The sequence below is a fragment of the Myodes glareolus genome, chromosome 2 (genome assembly GCF_982192425.1).
Source record: "Myodes glareolus chromosome 2, mMyoGla1.1, whole genome shotgun sequence".
Taxonomy (NCBI): Eukaryota; Metazoa; Chordata; class Mammalia; order Rodentia; family Cricetidae; genus Myodes; species Myodes glareolus.
Window position 1 is genome coordinate 124736209 of NC_142027.1, and position 16965 is coordinate 124753173.

The window sequence follows — 16965 nt, forward strand, 5'->3', positions numbered from 1 at the left end:
CATCTGACTTTGCTGCTATTGGATATTCTTGAGAAAGCTTCTCAGTAAATCCTTCCTGTTTTATAGATGGGGCGACAGCAAGTCCAGGTGTCCGTAGTGCCATCTTGGATAGTTGTGTGGCATGTGCATCACACTGTTCGGCTAAGTTATCCTCTGTGCTGGTTTGTGTTCCAGTAATTTTGGTGCCTGTAATAAATAACATTGGTCATCTGATCTAAAAGTCACTAACGGATCTTTCAGGGGAAGGGTTGTTGACATGAATGCTGGTAGACTTTCTGTTGGAATGAGGGAACGATTATCTGCCGTGTTGGACGAATCCTTCACTGGCCAGTCTTCCTGGCCAGTCTCGTCGGATTGCTGAGCTCTGAGAACTGCAATAGCACCTGTAACCTCTCTGAGGTCAGTTCCTGGCACCTGAGTGGTGCTTCCCTCCAAGAGGGTGATTCGTCCATCTCAGGGCCGATTCTGGGACATTCTCTCTGACAGCTCCTAGTCAGGCGGCCAGAGCCTTTACCACCTCAGATTTGACGCTGACTTTCAACCCGAAAAGGCAAACGGAAGAACAGAGAGGACAGCGTCTAGACTGCGGCTCCTCCAGCGACCAGGGACCTGGCCCCAGCTCTTCCCGAGGCCGACAGGCCTGCAGGCTCTGGGTAGGGGGCCTCTGCGACTCGCGGGCATCAGCGAGCTCGGGCAGATCCTGCTGCAGGAGACCTGGGGAACTGTGCTGGCATCGCACGTAGGGCGGGCCCCGCGGGCCGGTGCACCCGGTGCACCCAGGACTCAGAGACACCTCTGCGGACCACACAAAAGACCCCACCCCAGGCCGGCTGTGCATTTCCTGTGGCAGGGGCGGCGGAGGCGCCCTGCGAGCCACCTCTGTGCTTCCCGCAGCGCACGGACCCGGCCGGGCGGGGCGCTGGGCACGCCCCCACGCAGCCGAGTCCCCTCGCTACGCGCCCCGCGGCAGCCCTCCGCGGGCCCGCCCCCGTGTCACCACAGGCCGGGCTCCCTTTGTGTGCGGGCCGAGCGCCGCGGCCGCGCCATTGGCCCGCCCGCCCAGGGGGCCAGCCCCTTCCTGGCTCGCCTCATGCATATGCATGAGCACCGGCCCCTCCCCCGCCCCCCTCCCGCGCGGGCGTGCGAGGCGCGCGGCGGCTGTGGCTCCCTCGCCGCGCGGGAGCCCGAGCGCTAGCCAGGGCGAGCCGAGCCTGCTCCCTGCGGGCGGCGGCGGCGCTCCAGCCATGTCAGCGCTCTCGAGTCTGGGCCCACCATGAGCCATGGCCATGTCCGTGAGCGCCGAGGACGACGACTATGAATCGGAGCCCGACCAGGTCGGCGGCCCGGGGTGGGGCTGAGGGAGGGACCCGCGGCGCGACCCGGCGAGCTCCTGCCTGACGCGCTGAGGCTGCTGAGGCGGCCGCGACGCCGCGCTGAGGAGAAAGTTTGGCGGCCGCGGCCGGTGGGCCCGGGGCTGGCGCGGGCAGGGGGCGTGTGCGGCGGGACGCGGCGCCGCGGACAATGTGGGCCTGCGGGCCTGGCCGTCGGGTGGCGCGGGCCCGGGCCCCGCGGGTGAGTTGCGGGGCGCGCCGCGCCCTCCTCGGCTCGGCAACCCGCGGCCCACGCGCTTGCGGGGCTCCGCGATGCTGGCGCCCCGTCGCCTCCCGCGGTCGAAGTTGCACCGGGACCGGCGTCTTCGGGGCTGGAGGACGTCCGCGGCCCGTGGGCCGACGGCCCGAGCTTTTGTCTGGTCGCCGCGCGCTCGCCCGCCGTGGGCAGCCGAGACAGGAAGGGGTGCGAGCCGCGGCAGGCGCGGGCCATCCGGAACCTGGCGGGCGAGAGCTCCTCGGCCTCGGCGGCCGGCGCAGCAGCCCCTCTCCCGGGGCGGAGGGAGCGGGGAGAATTGTGCGTGGAAAACAAAGCTTGGGCTGTGTTGACCGCGAAGATTCGCCCCAAGGCTCACGTTGAGCACAGCAGGGAAGAAAGTTGAAGCTCTGCTGCTTTTCGCCCGAGCCCAGAGCCACCGTGTGTGAGAGAGAGAGCGTCTGCAGCAGCGGGCCGCCAGGTAGACATGTCCACGGACTCGGGACCGGGTGGGTCACCTTATCCTGCGGCTCCGCCAGGTGCCTGTTTATAGCACTGCTCGCCTTTCCTCGGTGCGGTGAGGATGTTCAAGCGAAAATACCAGACACCCCCCCCCCCCCACCTCGCACCCTGAGGAAGTAAGCAGAAGGGCTCTGAGTCGCCTGTGCCTGCCGCTCCGCAGTTTCTTTACTAGGGCTCAGTGTTGGGTTTCCTGGTCCTGCTGCCCGCTCTTCCGCATGCCCACCCTCCGAGTGGTGCTGAGTCTCCAGCTTCCTGGCCGCATGAACCCGGGGCACAGTCAAGAGGTTTGGGTCTGGAGGTCTGTCCCGCCTGTCCCCCGGGCAGCGCTCCCTGCCTGTGGAAAGCTCTCAGGTTCATGGCACATCGCTCATGCCTCGACTCATGGTTCAGTTTAGGTCTGCCAAGAGTTTACGGTTACCATGGCATCAGAATACCTTAGTATCCGATGGTGTCTCACAGGCTTTGGTCCATCTGGGTTGGGTTCCTGTTAGCTCCTGTGGCCCAGGGTCCTTGACAGGACAAGGCGGCTCGGCTCTGAGCGTTTGTGTTTGCTTCCAGGGTGGCCCCTAACTTGGAGCAGTTCTCCTGCCTCGGCCTCCCGAGTTCTGAGTCACCTCAGCCAGCTTGTCTCTGGGCTGAAGAGCACATTTTGAGGCGCTGCCCTTTCTGGAGGAGACTGCTGTTAGGAAGGGGCCTAGTCTTGTAGCCAGGTAGTATTTCCTCTTTGCATGGGCCAAGCTGGGAATAGCACTTCTGGAGCAGTTAGCGAGAGAGATGTTCTCTGCAGGCTTTCATTAGCACAGGATTTCCCCTTTCATATTTACTAAGCAGACAACAATCTAAGCCGAGGCTTCCAGCAGCCGTGGTTTTCTCAGAGTCCTTGCAGAGTTGCTGTCAGCCCAGGCACTGTGCATTTTGCAGGTACTTCAGGCTGTGGCTCAGTCCACTTTGCCCTCCCTACTATCACATTTTTCATCACTTTTGTCCCCGCTGGGATTTTTATTTGTTTGTTTAATTTTGGTTTTTCAAACAGGGTTTTCTCTGTGTAGCCCTGGCTGGCCTGGAACTTGCTCTGTAGATCAGGCTGGCCTTAAGCTCACCGAGATTTGCCTGCCTCTCCCTCCTATGTGCTGGGATTTAAAGGCCTGCACCACCACCTCTGTAGCCGTGAAGAGTGGCTTGTCTTAAGGACCCTGAACCCCATTTATGACTTCTAAACTTGCCAGCTTCAGACTCTTCTCTGAGTTCTCTCCTGCACCTTATCCCTCTAGCTGGATGTCTTTGGCACCAAAAGAAAAGGCCCTTCATGAGGAGGGTGTTCTGACATGTATATATCAAGTATACTTGGCCACCTGCAGAATGGAAGACCCCCATGGAGGGAGTCCTTTGATTGGATTGGAAAAAAAACGCTACACCCCTTGTGGTTACCCTACCCTGTGAAAGTCTCTACCAGGCCTGGGCAGTATCAGACATTTTATTTTTTTTCCTGTAGAGCAGGCTGGCCTGCAACTCAAAGAGATCTGCCTATCTCTGCCTCTCAAGTGCTGGGATTAAAGATGTGCATCACAATCGCCCAGCTAGGAAACCCTTTTCTTGCTTTTTGCTGTTGTGTGCCATCTCCCATACAGAATATGTCAGAGAACTCCTCAGATCTGCTTTCCACACTGAAGAAGTGCCTTTTGAAAAATAGTTGCAGACTTTATTCTGTCTTAGACTATATTTTAGTCCTGGGAAATGGTAATAGCTCTTATTTTTCTTCCCAATGAAAGTGACTATAGCTGGGTAAAATAATACCTAGGAAATTATAGAGCAAAGCTCAAAAACTTATATAGTGATAGTCGCTATGTCACCTATTGTACTGTATAGGTTGTTTTTGTTTTGTTTTGTTAGGTGGTGGTTTGCTTTGGTTTGATTCAAAGGGTTTTGTTTGTGGTTTTTCAAGATAGTTTCTCTTTGTAGCCCTGGCTGACCTGGAACTCACTCTGTAGACCAGCCTGGGCTTGAACTTGCAGAGATCTGCCTACCTCTGCTTCCCAAGTGCTTCCCAAGGGAGTCCAAGTGTGTGCCACTACTACCCGGCTTCAAAGGGTTTTGTTTTGTTTTGTTTTGGCATCAGCGTCTCTTCTTAATATATCCCAGGTTCTTTTTATCCTCCTGATTCAGTCTCCTGAGTTCTGAAATTATGCCAGTAAACTTGGTATTATAGTTTCTTAAACTGAAATTTTTAAAAAAAAATTTATTGTGTGTACGTGCGTGTTTGTGTATGCATATGTTCATATGCCATGACATTCTTGGCTGTGTGTGTGTGTGTGTGTGTGTGTGTGTGTGTGTGTGTGTGTATAGAGTTCAGAGGACAACCTGTGGGATTTTTTTTCCTTCTCCCATGTGGGCCCTAGGGATCAAGCCCAGGTCACTAGCATAGCAAGCACCTTCACTCACTGAGCCATCTTGCTAGCCCTTAAATAGTGAAATTTCAGTCTTTTTCTGTTTTTCTCTTCGTCTCTCTGTCTCCCCTTCCCACTTTTTCTTTCTTGTCCTCCAGTTCTACTGGTAGCCAGGAATGACCTTGAGGTTCCTCTCTGTTCACCTCCCAAATGTTTAATTTATAGGAGTGGGCTACTACACCATACCCAGCTCATAGTGAAATTGCAAGGCAGGTCCCTGAACCTATCTGAAGATGCATGGGAAAATTTGGAAACCTTGTGATTAGGTGTGTTTTTCTAGGGAAAACTTCTTAGCTTCCTCGGGTTCTCCAGAGGTCCCTCCATCCCCTGGGTGTTTTTATCTTCTTACCCTCAGTACATAAACAAACCCAGAACCTTCCAAATTGCCTGCAGGTATGATGTGTCCCAGGACTCGCAACACTGGTCATACCTATTTGTGTGTTGGGGAAGGGGCATGTCCATTATTCTTGAGGAATTTGATGTCAGCTTGGCTGTGTTATACAGGAGGATAAGATTGGTGGGAAGCTTAGACCTGTCCTCCTACCCCAGCTTTGGGAATTGAACTCAAGTTCATGGACTTAGTGGACAAGTTCTCTACCATTGAGCTACCCAGTCTTCCCTTTTAAAATTGTGTCTGTTCTGTGTGTACATACATATATGGCCATACTTTCCATGTGCAAGGAGTGGGTTCTATTGGGATCAAACTAAGAATATCAGGCATGGTGGCAGATGTCTTCAGCCACTAAGTCATCTTGCCCACTTCCTCTACTTTGTTTTTTTAAATCATTTTTTTTTAAAGATTTATTTATAGTGTTCTGCCTGGATGTAACCTGCATGCCAGGAGAGGGAGCTAGATCTCATTATAGATGGTTGTGAGCCACCATGTGGTTGCTAGGAATTGAACTCAGGACCTCTGGAAGAGCAGCCAGTGCTCTTAACCTCTGAGCCGTCTTTCCAGCTCCTTCCTCTACTTTTATTTCACTTTATATTACTCCTTTTTCCTTTCCTTTCCCTTTCCCCATCTCTTTCCCTTTTTCTTTCCAAACAGGGTTTTTCAGTCTTAGCTGTCCTAAACCAGGCTCAGAGATCTCCTGCCTCTGCCTCCTGAGTGCTGGGATTAAGTGGGATTAAAGGCGTGCACCACCACTGCCCAATTTACTGGTTTTTTGTTTTGTTTTGTTTTTTTTTTTTTTACTTTTTGAGACAGTCTTAATGAGTTTCTCAGGTTGCCCTTCAACTCACTCTGTTTGCTCTTTCTACCTCAGCCTTCCAAGTAGCTGTGAGCCCACCAGACCTGTAAAGCTGTCTTAATTGTAGAAACATTTAGCTACATTTTATTGTGTCTCCTCACTTGGCTACCTTTTTTTTTTAACCCCCTCCTTCAAGGCAGGGTTTCTCTCTGTAACTCTGGCTGTCTTGGAACTTACTCTAGACTCAGATCAGCTTGCCTCTGCCTCCTGTATGCAGATCAAAGGCATGCACCACTACTGCCCACTAAATTTTTTTTTATATGCATTGGTGTTTTGCCTGCATGTATGTCTTTATGAGGGTGTCAGGTGCCCTGGAACTGAGTTATAGACAGTTGTAAACTGCCATGTAGGTACTGGAAATTGAATCCAGGTCCATCTTTCCATTGTAGAAACTCTTGACCATTTGTTTCTTTTTTCTTTCTTTTTTTTTTTTAAAGATTTATTATGTATACGACATTCCTTCCATGTGTGCCTGCAGGCCAGAAGAGAGCACCAGATGGTTGTGAGCCACCATGTGGTTGCTGGGAATTGAACTAAGGACCTCTGGAAGAACAGTCAGTGTTCTTAACCTCTGAGCCATCTCTCCAGCCCCCATTTGTTTCTTGAGACTTCCCTGGATCTTGATGAGAGCAACTTTCTGCAGCTTTTCCTGTCATCCTGGCATTCCTGAAGGGATCAGTCTTGGTTGGGTTCACTTTAACATTTTCAGTTTTAGGATTGCTGTATAAGACTTTTTCTTCTGACTGCCCTCTCAACCTCACCATCCCTGATGCAAATCCCTGGCACAACTTTAGCCCTTACATGATGTTGATTCCCAATGTGTAGCTTTGCTTTGGTTTGTCTCCTAGGTCCTGCAAATTGTTTCCTCCACCTCTTTCACTTCCTTGCTCTGCCTGTTGCTCAAGCTAGACAGAAATTCACCCTGCCTGCACTCCTATATTCTACCCATTACCAGGATCCCGAATTGTCCCCTGCTGTTATCATGTATTGATTTTGTTCATACCCTCAAATTTTGTCTTGCTTACTGCCCATGAAATCTCATTCCTTATATTATTGCCAGAGCACAGTGCTGCTGCCCCTGTGTGTGAAGTCCTATAAGTACAGGGTGTGTTTCCTAACCGTGGCCTAGGAGACCTTGAAGATAAGATTCCTTCTACCTCGGGGCTCCTTTCCAGAAGTTTTGCTGAGCTTTTTGTAGTTCTTGAATGTACTTTCACATCTCTATTTTTTTCCTTTCTTCTGCCTAGACTGTTCACTCCCTAACCCCATCCTCAGCACTGTCCTGTGGAGTCCTCTTCTCCCTCTACTGCCCTTGGAATCACATTTGCTTTGGTCTGGGTTGATCTTTCCAACAACCTGCCTTTTCCGGAAGATGAGGCATCTCTTCTGGGTTTGCATACCAGAGTCCAGGCTTTAGAGCTACTTCCTAGGCTCATAGCTTAGTTTTCTCGTTTATCAGCACTGTGACAGTGGGCAGGTTACTTAACTGCACTGTCTACAGTTTGCTTATTTGTAAATGGACACAATTCCTACTTTATAATAAGCTATTGATACAAATATATTAAAGTGACTAGCACTTCAGAGTTAGCTTGTAGTATCATCATGTTAATTTACGTGGTTTCTGTATTTCTCCTTCCAGACTGTAATGTCTTTAGGAGTAGGCTACACAGCTTACTCATCTCAGTAGTCCCAGAATTTAGCACTGAATCTGGTTCATAATTTACAGCCAGAAAACACTTGGGTGGGTGGATGAGTGGGTGAATATGTGAATTGAGGGGGTTAATGAATGAATCCCCAGAGTACATGGCAGACTCTTAATGCTAGTGATGCTGAGCATCTTGTCCTTGTTTGTTGGTCATTTGTGCGTTTTATATTTTTTAAGAGATAGCTATTAAAATTGTTTTGCCTGCACATGTGTCTGTTCACTGTGTACATGCAATGCCCATAGAGGCCAGAAGAGGGCATCAGATTCCCTGGAACTAGAGTTACAGGTGATTGATTCATTTGTGGGTACAGAGAATTGAACCCAGCTCCTGGAGGAACAGGCAGTGCTCTTAACCACTGAGTTATCTCTCTTGCTCTCTTTTGGCCCAGCTTTAAGTTGACATTTTTGTTTTTTTATCATTGAGTTGTTAAGAATTCTTTATTCTGTATCCTGTCCCCTTCCCCCATATTTTGTTTTTTTGAGACAGGGCAAGCTTTGGAGCTTGCCCTGGAACTAGCTCTTGTAGACCAGGCTGGCCTCAGACTCACAGAGATCCACCTGCCTCTACCTCCTGAGTGCTGGGGTTAAATGTGTGCACCACACTACCCATCTATATCTTAGCCCTTTACTGCATGACATGCAGATATTTTCTAGTTTTTTTTTTTAACACCTGTGCATTCTTTTAACTCTATGCTTAGGGTTCTGATCCATTTGGGGTTATCTTTTGGATGTAGTGTTTGCATGTAGTGTGAGGTAGGGTCCTGTCTTCATTTTTTTTTTTTTTCTTTAACTTTGGTTTTTCGAGACAGGGTTTCTCTGTATGTAGCTTTAGAGCCTGTCCTGGAACTAGCTCTCATAGACCAGGCTGGCCTCGAACTCACAGAGTTCTGTGAGTTAATCTCGAGTGCTGAGATTAAAGACATGTTCCACCACCGCCCAGCTATCTTCATTCCTTTGTATGTGAATTTTCACTTATTTCAGCATCATTTGTTGAAAAAAAAAATTCTTCTCCCCAGCTGAATTTTTTTAGTACCCTTGTTGAAAACCATTTGGTTTAAAAAAAAAAAAAGAATTCATTTCTAGACCCTCAGTTCTTTCCCATAATCTGTAGTTCTTGTGCCAGCATCGCACCTTATTATTGACTGCCCTTTTGTAATAAGTTTTGGAACCACAAAGTCCAGAACCTTCCACTTTATTGTTGTTTCTTCCTACTTCTCCTTTTCATTCTTTTTGGTTCTGAGGATCAAACTCGAGAGGCTCCTGCATGCTAAGCATACAGCTGAGTTCTCCTTAGCTTTGACTTTCATCATATGTGTGTCACATAGATGTGGGATTAGTGAGAGTCTACCCATGAACTCTCTGGAAGATGAACCTGGTAGACTGGAGATACTCATTAAATATTTAGAATAACATAACATTTCCTTTATGGTCGTGGTGGGACACCTTTAATCCCAACACTCAAGAGGAAGAGGCAGGCAGATTGCTACAAGTTTGAGGCCTGCCAGGGCTGCATAGTGAGTTATTTCCTTTTAAGGGAGATGCTTTTGAATTGGTCTTGGGAAAAGAACCCTTTAAAGTATATATGTTCTAGTTTTTATAACCTTTTGTTTGTTTGTTTTGAGACAAGAGTTTTTTTGTGTGTAAACCTGGCTGTCCTGGAACTAGCTCTGTAAACCAGGCTAGCCTTGAACTCATGGAGATCTGTGCCTGCTTATCCTCCCAGGAGTGCTGGGACTGGACTAAAAGTTTGCACCACCACCACCACCCAGCTATAAATGCCCCCCCCTTTTTTTCTTTTTTAATGAATTAAAAATTTGGGTCTTGGGCTAATTACATCAACAAGTAGAGCTGGGAACGTAGTTCAGTTTCGAGAGTGCTTACCTAGCATGCACTGAGCCCTAGGCTCCATCCGCATCCTTGCATATGCCAGAGATGGTGGTACATGCCTGTAATCTCAGCACTCAAGAGGTGAAGTCAAGAGGATCAGGGGTTTAAGGTCATCCTTGGCTACCTGATAAATTCAGGGCCAGCCTGAGAATTTAAATAAAAAGATCAGTAAATGATCTTGAAGCTGGCATGCTCCATGTGGTGGAGTAAAGGATAGTGTGGAGTTCAGAACTGGTGTTAGAAGCTTTGGGGAGTACACAGAGGATAGTGAGAAAAGCTTCATGGCAAAATGAGGTGACTTTGGCTAATTCATTTTCTTTTTTTGTCTTCACACTTGTCTAGATTCTGCTGCTGTGGGGGTTTTCTGCTTGTTTCTTCAGAGTTCTGGTTGGATGTTTGGTTTGTTCCTCTTTCTTTTGAGACAGTGCCTCTCTGTGTGACTCTGTCTCGGGACTTTCTTTGTAGACTAGGCTGGACTTACTAGAGTGCTGAGGTGAAAGGTATGCACCACTGTGCCTAGCTCTAGTTGGCTTTTTAGTTGGGTTTTGTTGTTGATGTTATTTTGGTTTGGTTTGGTTTAGTTTTTCCAAGACAAACTTTCTCTGTTTAGTAGTCCTGGCTGTCTGGAACTCACTCCATAGGCTAGGCTGTCCTCAATCTCACTGAGATCCACCTGCCTCTGCCTCCTGAGTGCTGCAATTAAAGGCATGCACCACTACAAAGGGTATAGTTGGTTTCCTTTAAACATGCCAGCTGGTAACCATAGCCAAAGCCTTTTTCTAGCTAGATTTACAGAGAGGATAGGAATTAAGGTCTTGGTAAACAATTTCTTCGAAGGTTTCTGTCATTTGCTCTGTCATTTTCCAGGATGTCTTAGTTAGGTCTAGGTCGATTCACTTTGTTGAAGTAGGAAGTAATGTTTTTGGATACAAGTCTGCTTTGGAAAGTAAGGGAACATAAGCCCCTCTGGCCTTTGGCATTCAACATAACTTTGGACTGAATTTCTTCAGTTTAATTTAGTTTTTTTTTTCATAAAAGAGACCAGTCTATGGAATTTCCTGTAACAAAATAAGCCCTCCTCCTTGGTTTTTCCCTTCGAGTTGGAAGCGGTGCTACCCCTCTCTATACCTAACCCGAGGCTCCCAGTGACTCATGTCACTGCCATGTTTGTCAGAGTTTGATGAGTGAGCTGTGAGGATACTGGCCCCTGGTAGAAGGTAGGTATCGTGTGCTGTAAGGAGAAGACACCCTCTGGGCTCTACTTTTGACAGCATTGCTGATTTTTAGGCAGTTCTCTTGTTGCTATTTGGGTAGTTGCTGAGTTTTCAGAACTCAGGCCCATAGTCTGTGTGCGTCATTCTCAAATTCACAAACTCTGGACTCTGGTTGTGATATACTTACTTGATTGCAGACCTAACTTGACTTGACATATGCAGTTCCATTAAAGATAGTAGAGCTGGTCTTACGTGTGTATGGGGGAAGCCCAGATTCACTTTAAGGAAAAAGAGGGTCTGTGAAAACCTCTGCTACATGAAGGAAGAGTGACTAGTGGGTGGGTAGCCCTCTAGACTGGGGTTCTGCTCATCCTTGTTCCTCCCATCATAGGGGAGATGAGGGTACATGGGCCAGGAACCCAGCAAGAGCAAATTGGGGTTCAGAGCAGATAGAGTGGGAGTGTCACAGACCTTTTCTCTTAGCACTTGAGCCTATAGAGGCGTGACAAGTAACGTGAATGTTACAGCCTGCTAGGAAAGTGTGTTTGAGAGAAGATAGTGACTGATGATGTGGCTGTGTTCATGGAGAAAGGTAGACTTCTTTTCTTTCTAATGTGGGCCGGCGCCCTAGAAAGCCCCTGAGGTCAGAGGTCCCTGGAAGCTGGCAAGCTGCACAGTAACGGTTCTGCAGGCCTGTGGATTAGGATTATTAGCAAACTATAGAAGTTTACTGAGAAGAAGCAGTTGCCTGAAAAGTGACTTTAGACATTAGGTGACAGTTAAGCTAGTGCCCTTCCTAGCAGAGGGACTAAACTTGTCCCAGTAAACTCATGTTCCAAAAGGGTGCTTTAGGCCAGTCATTCTCAATGTCCTAATGCTGTGACCCTTTAATACAGTTCCTCATGTTGTGGTGACTCCAACCATAAAATTATTTTCGTAGCTACTTCATAACTAATTCTGCTACTGTTAAGGATCATAATGTAAAGATCTGTATTTTCCGATGATCTTAGGGTTTTTTGGCCCCCAGGTTAGAACCATTGCTTTAGAAAGTACTCTCTTCCATGATGTCCTATGAGGCCTATAGTTTCAGAGCCTTGGTGCACAGTGGCCCCAGTAGTTGTCTCCCCCCCCCCCCCAACAGGTTTCTCTGTAGCTTTGGAACCTGTCCTGGAACTAGCTCTTGTAGACCAGTCTGGCCTTGAACTCAGAGAGATCTGTCTGTCTCTGCCCCACAAGTGCTGGGATTAAGCGCGTGTGCCTCCACCGCCCGGCAAACTTTTCTACATAGGTCTTTCTCTCTCTCTCTCTCTCTCTCTCTCTCTCTCTCTCTCTCTCTCTCTCTCTCTCTCTCTCTGGTGTTTTTTTGTTTTGTTTTGTTTTTGAGACAGAGTTAATCCCAGTAGTTAGTTGTCTTGGCAGGTTCACCATGTATCCTAGATTTGCAGGAGGCTCTGGGGTTGGGGTCTAGAGCCAAGAACTATAGCTGCTGAGTGCTGCTTTATTTTTATTTGATCTGTTTTTCCCAGTCACAAGGAAGAATACACTTGAAGCCCAGTTAGGAAGGGCCTCTGAAGTTCTAGGGCCCTCTTCAGGGTACTGCTCAATTCTACTTGCGTGTCTGGGTGGCAGGGAATCTATGTGATGGCCATACAGTGTTGCATGGGATCCCTGTGATCTCAGCTCTTCTGTACCTTGTCTCAGAGCTTGAGACAAACACTCTCATGAGTGCTGGGCCCCTGAGCTTCCCCAAAAAGTGAATTGGTCCTATGTAATGTGTTTCTCAGCCAAGTTTAGGGGAGAGAAGACTGGTGTTCTGGCACAGGTACCAGAAGCAGACAGTGGCCTGGTGTGCCCCCTTTCTCAGGAAGTGTCACTTAACTGTGGGCAGGAGGATGTCAGAGCAGCCATCAGGGTCTAAAAGGTCTGAGGCCAGGGCAGCTGCCAGCACAGCTGGGATGTTTTCTATAGTAGTTAAGTTACCCTAAAGCTATGCTAGTAGAGAGCTTAAAGCTATAGGCCTCATAGTTTTGGAGACCAGAAATCCAAGATCAAAATTTCCCCAGAGGTTCAAGTTGAGGATCCTTCCTTGCTTCTGGCATCTGATGTTGGTCTGCAGTCTTTGGGTGCCAGTCAGGCGGCACTTTCACCGTGTTTCCATATGTGTTCCTACTGTACATGTCTGCCTATATCCAAGTTTCCCCCTTTCAAAAAGTTACCTGTCATAAAAATTTGAGCTTACTTGACTTGTTTTCCTTTAACCTACTTGCCCTGAATCCCATCTCTGCGGTACCAAGATTGCCAACTTAAGCATTTCTTGCTTGGGTATACAGCTCAACCTGAAGCTCTCTCCTAGGTGCTTGACTATTCCTGGAGCCTCCCATTTTATTTGTTCCATCTATTCTCCACCAGAACCGGGTGGTGGGTCGGCCTAAGGGCAAGTTGGGCCCAGCCTCAGCGGTGAAGTTGGCTGCCAACCGAACAACAGCAGGAGCTCGCAGGCGCCGGACGCGATGCCGCAAGTGCGAGGCCTGCCTGCGGACGGAGTGCGGAGAGTGTCACTTTTGCAAGGACATGAAGAAATTTGGAGGCCCCGGGCGCATGAAGCAGAGCTGCATCATGCGGCAGTGCATTGCGGTGAGTGCATGGGATGCATGGGTAGGGGCTCTTCTCGCAGGATGCTGGGCTTTGCTGCTTCCTGCTTGCTGGTCTGTCTTGCCCTAGAGGAGCTCCTTGTGGGATATGAGGGGTTTTAGGTGATGTTCTTCTCAGCTACCCTTGGTTGTACCAGGGTAGCCTTGCCATGTATCAGGCTCCTGTTTGTCAACTGGTGTTCTGTAACTCTTCTTCCCTTCTTAAAATGGCTGAGTACTTTATTAAAGAGGTCAGGGGAGCCTGTCTTGACTATGAATCCTGTTGCCAGCGTTTATGGTACAGTTCATGTGATTCTGGTCCCTTCTTTTCTGTCCTTTATTGTTAGAAGTTTGGGTGGGAGGTCAGTTTTGTCCTAGAAGAGGAGGAATGAGATAATGGCTTGGGGGATCTGGGCCCTTGAGAACTTGGCCAGCCTCTCATACACCTCACACTTCTTTGGCAACCTGACACACTCCTAGAGTTCAATTTTAGTTCCCTCCACCACATACTCTCAGAATTTGCCTTCCCTGAGCGTCGCTCCCTCGGGGCCCAGTGGTCTTCCTCCTGCCCCATTAAAAAGCTAGCTTAGCTGGCGTAACCAGATTCCTCAACCCTGGTGAACTGGTCCCTAAATCCAGCATGGTATTAGGTTAGTGAGCTTTTTCACCTGAATGCTGCTGTTCCCGCTCCCAGGCCCTGGGCACCTTCCCCTTCTCCCTACACTCATACTGGCATATGAGCACACTTCCTAAAAACATTTTCAGTTTCTAAGAGTTGCACCACTGTAGATAGCATGTGTGTGTGAGTGTGGACAGTGTTTGTCATTTTATGAGTAGTTTATTTTACTTAGCATAACATGCTCAAAGATACAGTTGTCATGCATGACAGAATTGTTTTCATTTAAAAGTTTTGTATGTTTGAGCCAAGTGGTGGTGGTACACACCTAGCACCATGAAGCAGAGAGACAGGTGGATCTCTGTGAGTTGGAGGACAGCCTGCTCTACAGAGTGAGTTCTATGACAGGTTCCAAAGCTACACAGAGAAACCCTGTCTCAATCCCACCCCACCTCACCCCCCAAAAAAAAGAAAAGAAAATTTGTATGTCTGTTTATTGTGCCATGTGTTGCTTTGTAGCCCTGCCGGCCTCAAACTCTTTGACAGTCCTCTTGCACCAGCCTCCCACATGCTGGGATGGGTGTGGCCACCACATCTGGCTCAAAAATTTGTTAATGTTGAATAATATTGAATTTATGCATGATTACATTAGATGTATATCATACCTTTTTCGATTTTTCTTCTCTGAGTGTGTGGCTGTATGAGTTGTTTCTACCTCTTGCCTCTTGTGAATAACGTTGGAATAAACATGAATACTTGAATACCTTTTTGAGATCTGTCCTCTGGGCAGAAGTCAAACTGTTGGATCATAATTCTGTTTTTATTTTTTGAGTAATTTCCACAGTGGTGATACAATTTCACATTGCACGAGAAGTACAGAGCTTCCAGTTCTCTACATCTTAGGCCATATTATTTTCTTGCTTTAATAGTATTTTCCTAATAATGACTGTGTTGAACACCTTTTTATGTACACATTAGCCATTTGCATATCTTCTTTCAAGACCTTTGCCCATCTTTAAGCTAGATTTTTTTTTTTGTCTTTTGATGAGTTGTAGAAGTTCTTCATATATTCTGCATATTATTTCTCAAAATCAAATGCAAGTTGTTTTGTTGTTGTTTTAGATTTATTTACTTTTGTCTTTTATGCATGACTCTTTTGCCAGCATGTATATACACCATATGCATGCATTGTATGAGTGTTTTACCTGTGTGTATGTGTGTGTCTGCACCACTGTATATGCCTGATGCCTACAGAGGCCAGAAAGAAGTATCAGGTCCTCTGGGACTGGAGTTACAGGCAGTTGTGAACCACCAAATAAACAGGTGCCAAGAACTGAACCTGTATCATATCTTTAATTAATCTTAGCACTCAGGAGACAGGCAGATCTTTTGAGTTGAGTTCCAGGCCAGCCAGATCTACGTAGAGTTACAGGCCAGTCAGAACTATATAGAGATACCCTTCTTAGGGGGTAGGGGAAGGATGCCTTTGTGAAATATCAGAAGGTTGTGGAACGAGGAGATAGATGTTGGCCACCTTGGTATTTGGGAAAACAAAGCTCACTGAAGTGAAAAGTGCTCCAAAGCAGCAAAGGCTGGTTTTTGGAGGACAAGAAAAGGCAGAAAGGACCCTGATGAGGTGAACAAGATCAGGGAAACTGCACAGGAAACTGTCAGCCTTGGAGAGGGTTATGGCCTCATCTAAAACAAGGAGTTCAGCCATGTATGTCATCAGTAGAATAGGGGATGTCTTGGTGGGAACAGCCCATGGAAGCAAGAAGAAGGTTTGAGGGTAAAGACTGATTCTGACGCACCAGAGGTGAAGCGTGGAGATGAGCTTGGGAAGCAAGAATGGCTGTGTGAGAAGCCACATAGAGACAGGGAGCCTCAGGAGGTGGACTTTATACATCAAGAGAAGAAGGGCTGGAAAAGGGGGCAAGCGTATGGATCACAGGCAGTTAAAGGGGAAGGGTTAGAGGAAGGCTAACCCTCAGAGGTTTGAGGCAGCAGTTGCCAAATCAGTCTGGACTACAGAATGCAGTGTCTTTGGGGGGAAATGTTTAGCCAATTTAAGAAGCTATGTGGGGATAGAGAAATTGGACAGAGTCTACTAACAAGGCTGTGTAAGGAGGCACCTAGTCAGGCATCTGCAGAGATAAGAAGGCACATCACATAGGTTTCCTATATCTTTCTACTTGTACAAAGGTGAGTCCCTTCTAGTTGTACCAAGGTCTAGGTGACACTGTTCTCAAAACTAGCAGTTTCCACAAACAGACTCTTTAAAATTGTGGATTGCTTTTGTTTGTTTTTGAGATAAAGTCTCTCTGTGTAACATTGAATGGGCTCAAACTCATTGCAACTCATCTGCCTCTGTTTCTGCCTCTTGAGTTCTGAGAATAAAGGTATTGTGTCACCATTCCCAGCCTCACAAAGACTTTTTAATTTATTTATGGAATGTATATTTTCCAGTTTATGTTGAGGTCTTTGTGAAGCAGTTTAATTAAAACTGGTGGTTCTAGCGGGGTGGAAGTGGAACACACCTTTAATCCAGCATTCAGGAGGCACAGACAGGCAAATCTCTGTGAGTTCAAGCCCAGCCTGATCTATAGAGTGAGTTCCAGGACAGCCCAGGGCAACACAGAGAAACCCTGTCTCTAAAACCAAATCAAAACAAGAAAATGATGGTACTTCCCCTGTGTACTAGGCATTAATTAGCACAAGAAGACTGAAGATCTGCCTTGGCCCCTGATCTCACTGTGTATCATCATGTATAGTAACAATTCTCAAATCATATGGTCTTAAGAAATTATAAAGACCCCAGAAAACTATTGTTTATCTGCTAGTTGCTTACTAGTATTATATTCGAAAATACAATTGAGAAATAATAAATGTTTTAAGTTCATTTTAAATAAAGCATATTCACAAATGACATGTTTTTACGAGAGCTAATTCTATTTTCAAAAATAAAAATAATTAGGGAAAAGAATGGCACTGTTGCATGTTTCTATCTCTTGTATCTGGCTCATTATGGCTTTTATTTTTATATCTGCTTCCTCTATATACCACCTGTTATATTTTCTTTTGGGTGGAGGATTAATAAAATTCAGCCTCCAACA

General features: G+C 47.3%; 1 protein-coding gene across 12 annotated transcripts in view; it reads left to right on the plus strand.

Moving 5' to 3' along the window:
- Nucleotides 1-16965, plus strand: part of Kdm2b (lysine demethylase 2B) — a 129247-nt gene that overhangs the window by 97275 nt on the left and 15007 nt on the right. For 9 of the 12 annotated variants that reach the window (XM_085679490.2, XM_048447329.3, XM_087903654.1 and 6 more), the window contains one exon: nt 13016-13240. In XM_085679490.2, the coding sequence (XP_085535616.1) occupies nt 13016-13240 (225 nt within the window). Of the gene's footprint in view, nt 1-1158; nt 1335-13015; nt 13241-16965 lie in introns of those variants that run through there. The other 3 variants (XM_085679505.2, XM_085679519.2, XM_085679514.2) reach the window with 2 other exon arrangements.